The 4574-nt window shown below is 36.7% G+C and overlaps 1 protein-coding gene across 1 annotated transcript; it reads left to right on the top strand.

Annotated features, from left to right (window-relative positions):
* Positions 1 to 527: 527 nt before the first annotated feature.
* muc15 (mucin 15, cell surface associated) lies at positions 528 to 4497 on the top strand. The gene is made up of 4 exons (XM_053617017.1): positions 528 to 716; positions 1738 to 2482; positions 3466 to 3636; positions 4376 to 4497. Exons 1-4 carry the CDS (start codon positions 711 to 713, stop codon positions 4495 to 4497), a joined length of 1044 nt encoding a protein of 347 aa, XP_053472992.1. The 5' UTR covers positions 528 to 710.
* The last annotated feature ends 77 nt before the right edge of the window (positions 4498 to 4574 follow it).

A 4574-nucleotide genomic window follows, 5' to 3' on the forward strand; every position in this document is an offset into this window, starting at 1 on the left:
TATATATATATATATATATATATATATATATATATATTTCATTGCCTTATGTATGTGCGTCTAAATACTGCTATACCAACATTTTCTGTACAAAAGCATTCCCAAACACACACACACACACACACACACACACACACACACACACACACACACACACTCTAGAAACGTCTCTCACACTCTTTTCATTGTTGTGGACGGTTTTGTATGGGCTTGGTTCCTCACTGCCCTGCCCTCAAGTGCAATAGTAACAATAATACTATGACGCATATCAGACCAGATATACATGCCATTATCAGATATACTGAATAGATCGAGGCAGCACCTGGTCAGGGTGCTGCCATGGAGACAGGGCACGGCTCCAATCCTTAGAGACCTGTTTGACAGATGCTCCCTCCCACAGGGGAATTATATGTTGGAGGTTTTGCCAAAATATCTCAGAAACTTGTTCTTCCAGTAGAACATGTCTGTAAATGGAGCAAAGACGTATGAGTGACCTCTAAAAAAATGGAGCTCCGGACTCTTCACACGCTTTTCTGTGCATTAGCGTGACGTGTTTCGTGAGGTAGGCTTGATACAGAGGTGTGGCCAACAGGTACATTCAGTACCAGGAAAACCTCAGGTGAGACAGAAAGCTGGTTGTCAGTTTCAGTTCATCATCAGATCCTATGCAAACGGTTTTCTTTAGCTGCCTCACCTTTACTAACTGACAAATGCAGGTAGGACAACATTCTTGTTTGTTACTAGTATTCTGACTTTAAAACATAATACAAATAAAGACATAGTACAAAATACCCTCAGCAATGACACCCGTATTGATCTATTTGATATACTGATGTAAAAAGGTTTAAGAGACTGTATTGTGTGTTGGTTTGTTGCTGTGTCTGATATTGTTGTGAGAAGAGTTGTAAAATCTAGAGTGTACTATGTGGTCAATGTAACTCGAATAACAATGGTTAACAAAGGTCACATCACATCACGCAGATTTCCATATATTCAAACAAGTACAATTTTACCCTTCCATAGCCTTCCCTTTCTAGTTACAGGGGGAAAAAAACATTTAGTAGTTTGTTTTTTTTTTTTTTATCATTTAGCCTTTTAAAGTATGAAACAATTTACAAATCCCAAACCTACATATTAAATTTACTGTCTATGTGCGTCAAATCCATAAAGTTTTAAAGGAATGTGATATATTAAGTAAATATTAGCATAACTGTGCTTGTTATATAGTGGTTGTCCAGTGAGTTAAATTTCCTAAAGAGGCCTGAAGGGATTAGCAAAAGCTAATCTTGGGTGTGTTACTGAAGTAATATAATATGTGTAATTCTGATTTTGAAACATAGAGGCTTTTATTATAATTGTCTTTTTTGTTGATTTAATTTCCTCCTGAGACAACTCAGCAGGCTTTTAAGCCAAATGACTTCTGTTGCACCATAGTGATGTTATGCCCTACCCTACACACTCACACACACACACACACACACACACACACACACACACACACACATATATATATATATATATATATATATATATATATATATATATATATATATATATATATATATATATATAAAATGGTTATAAGTTACATATTTTACTGCTAAAATGTATTTTTTTTTTTATGAAACACTGATATTAAATGGAAAAATTTTGATAGATGTTGATTAAAACATTTGATCTTGGTAAAAGCAAACCAATGATGGCTCCTTCCTTATACTATTTTGTTTCTTTAATCAGGGAAAACACGCTAGTAAGATGTCTTTAGGATTTGCCTTTGCTTTACTGCTGACACTCCAGAGTCTCCAGCTGGTTTCCACTCAATCCTCTAATCTTGAGAATGGAGACGTAACTCCTTCACCAGTCAATGGGATACCTAATGAACGGAACAAAGAATATAATTCAATCTCACCTGACATTTCTTCAGGATCCATGACATTTAGTGGGGATGGTGAATCTCAAGATGGCAACCAGACTGTCAGAGCAGCTACAGGACAATATGTTGATAACGCGAATACAACCTCATCACCTCAGACTACACTCAATGTCAGCAGTAACCCAACAACAACCAATGCAACCTCGATCCCGCAAAATAACACGAGCAATCCGGTCACACCGAACCCAAACCTCGGACCGTCAGTAACCAATGGCAGCCATGTAAACCTCGCAGAGAACGACACCACAACTTCAAGTCCTGGGACTTCAACTACTATTAATACAGCTAGTACTACTTCTACTCCTGCTTTTAACATCACGCAGAGCTCAACATCAACAGTCAGTGGGAACTTCTCGACTACAAGTCCACCACAAGTTGAAAATTACACAAAGTCTCCTAGTGAAAATTCAACAAATACGACGGCCTCTACAACAACTATCATGTACAATCACACCAGTGTTGTACTGATTAATGACTCTAGCAATGCGTCCACTACAACTTTGAACGCAACTGGGGTATCTCTTGATTCCAGAGGAAGCATGGATAGAGGTAAGAGTGAAACCCACAAGATTAACTCAAAGCTGAATATGTTTCATTCTTACATTCTTATACATTTCTTTCACTTTCTCTATGTTGCAAGCATTACTTGAGAGGGCTCTGTGTGTGTGTGTGTGTGTGTGTGTGTGTAAAGGCCACCAGGTCATGCTTCAGTAAAGGCTTTGTTATTTTGCATTTTAAAGGTGGATATGAAATGAGTGCATGCAATCTGGTCCCAGAAAAATAACAGCTAACACTATTTTTTTCTCACCTTTGATTTCTCAGTGGACATCCTATACTCATACACTGTAATGAACTCCTTCTAGTTTTCATTTTTTTTGTGCTGAATACAGAAATGTTTCCATCTTAATTGGAAATGAGATCAACAAGGAACATAAAAAGGTTTCAGTTGCAACCTGGAAATAGGATGCGTTATTCTTTCTGAGACACTGATATTGTTTTTTATCGGAAAAAAAAGTGCATCCATAGTCAAACAACACATCTCCTCATTTCCCCTCTCAAGCTGTCCCACATTTTCAGTGTCTCATTTCAGTTATACAACTCCCACCGGCTCAATGCGTAGGCTTCGGTTTCAGGGCTGGTTTGTCTCTTGTGCTGGGCCGAGCTCTCTGGTTACTGACACCTAACCTTAAAGCACAATGAGTTCTGTGTTCCCTCATCAAGTCCTGGGAGGGGTTGTGCCCCCAGATTAGGAGCACACTAGTCTATGAATACCTAACCACTGAGCTAACTTTATTATATCCACTCAAAGAAAGCAGCAAGATGTTTTCCAAAACCAGCTATGCCATAAACCTGGGTTGATCACTTTGAAGATATTGACAATTTATTGCAAAGGCCAACTTTTAGAGAACATGTAACTATGCATCTATTGTTATAAGAACAACGCAAGATGTAGTTAATATATTTATCAACATTTGGTTGTATGATCAGCAATTAGTTTTGGTGTAATCTAATCATGTATAATTATTTTGCAGGTCTGTCTCCAGATATTCAACAACAAACCAAAAGTCAGGCATGGGGAGCCATTCTGGGTATCGGTGTTGGAGTAGCAATTATTGCTCTGGTGATCTTAATCATTGTGAAACGGAGGAACTACAGAGATTTCTCACACAGGAAACTGGTGGAGGACATGCCATCTGATCCAGGTAACAACCAACTATACATTATCCTCACTCATTATGATCTTTGAAACAAATGAAACAATAATTATTAAAGTGCAGAATGGTAGCTTTAATAATATAGCATTAACACCTTTACAGGGTAAAAACATAGCAATCATAGTTTACATGCTTGCTTTACATTCTAGTGCAAAAGTCTTTGCATGCCATCATAGTATGTGAATGAAAAGGAAGGAAAATGTACCTCTAATTTACAATTTGTCAGAAATAAATTGTACTCCAAGAACTTAAAAATGTAATCTAGCAAAATCAATCCAACAATCCAAAATAGAAAGCAAATTCAACAGAAACATATCTTTGAAAATAAATTTTGCTTTTTCCATACAAAAATTATGCAGTCTGGCTGGAATAATGTGTGGGATTAGAGAATAATATAACAGAATATCCTATTCAGGAACTGAAATGCAAACCTTTGAACTGATATCTATTTGGGGTTTCAAACTAATAATTTCTTAACAAAAACCTTTTACCATTTTTTTATTTGTGATCATGAAGGAACATCTGTCAAACCAAACACACTAAATATATTGTTGCTTTATTACTTTGTCCTCTTTACTTTGTCTTTACTGTGCAAAGTTTGCACTAAGCTGTATATATGCCCTATCTGATTCAGACCACACCTTGATGCAGTTATGATAACTAATATTTCTGGATTTCAATATGATTACGTACCTGGCATTAATTTGTTTATTTCTTCTATTTACAGTTCTCCAATTGGACAACAGTGAGCCTCTGGATTTGAAATTTGATGGATTTGCATACTACAATCCTGGACTGCAAAGAGACAACATCCAAATGACTAACTTTCCACATGGACACACTAACTAACTAAAAAAAAAAATACTTTCCATGCCAAACAGACTGGTCTTAAACTCAAACTTCATTTATTCTGTATTTTGCTGATG

Source organism: Ictalurus furcatus, chromosome 27 (genome assembly GCF_023375685.1).
Source record: "Ictalurus furcatus strain D&B chromosome 27, Billie_1.0, whole genome shotgun sequence".
NCBI classification, from domain to species: Eukaryota; Metazoa; Chordata; class Actinopteri; order Siluriformes; family Ictaluridae; genus Ictalurus; species Ictalurus furcatus.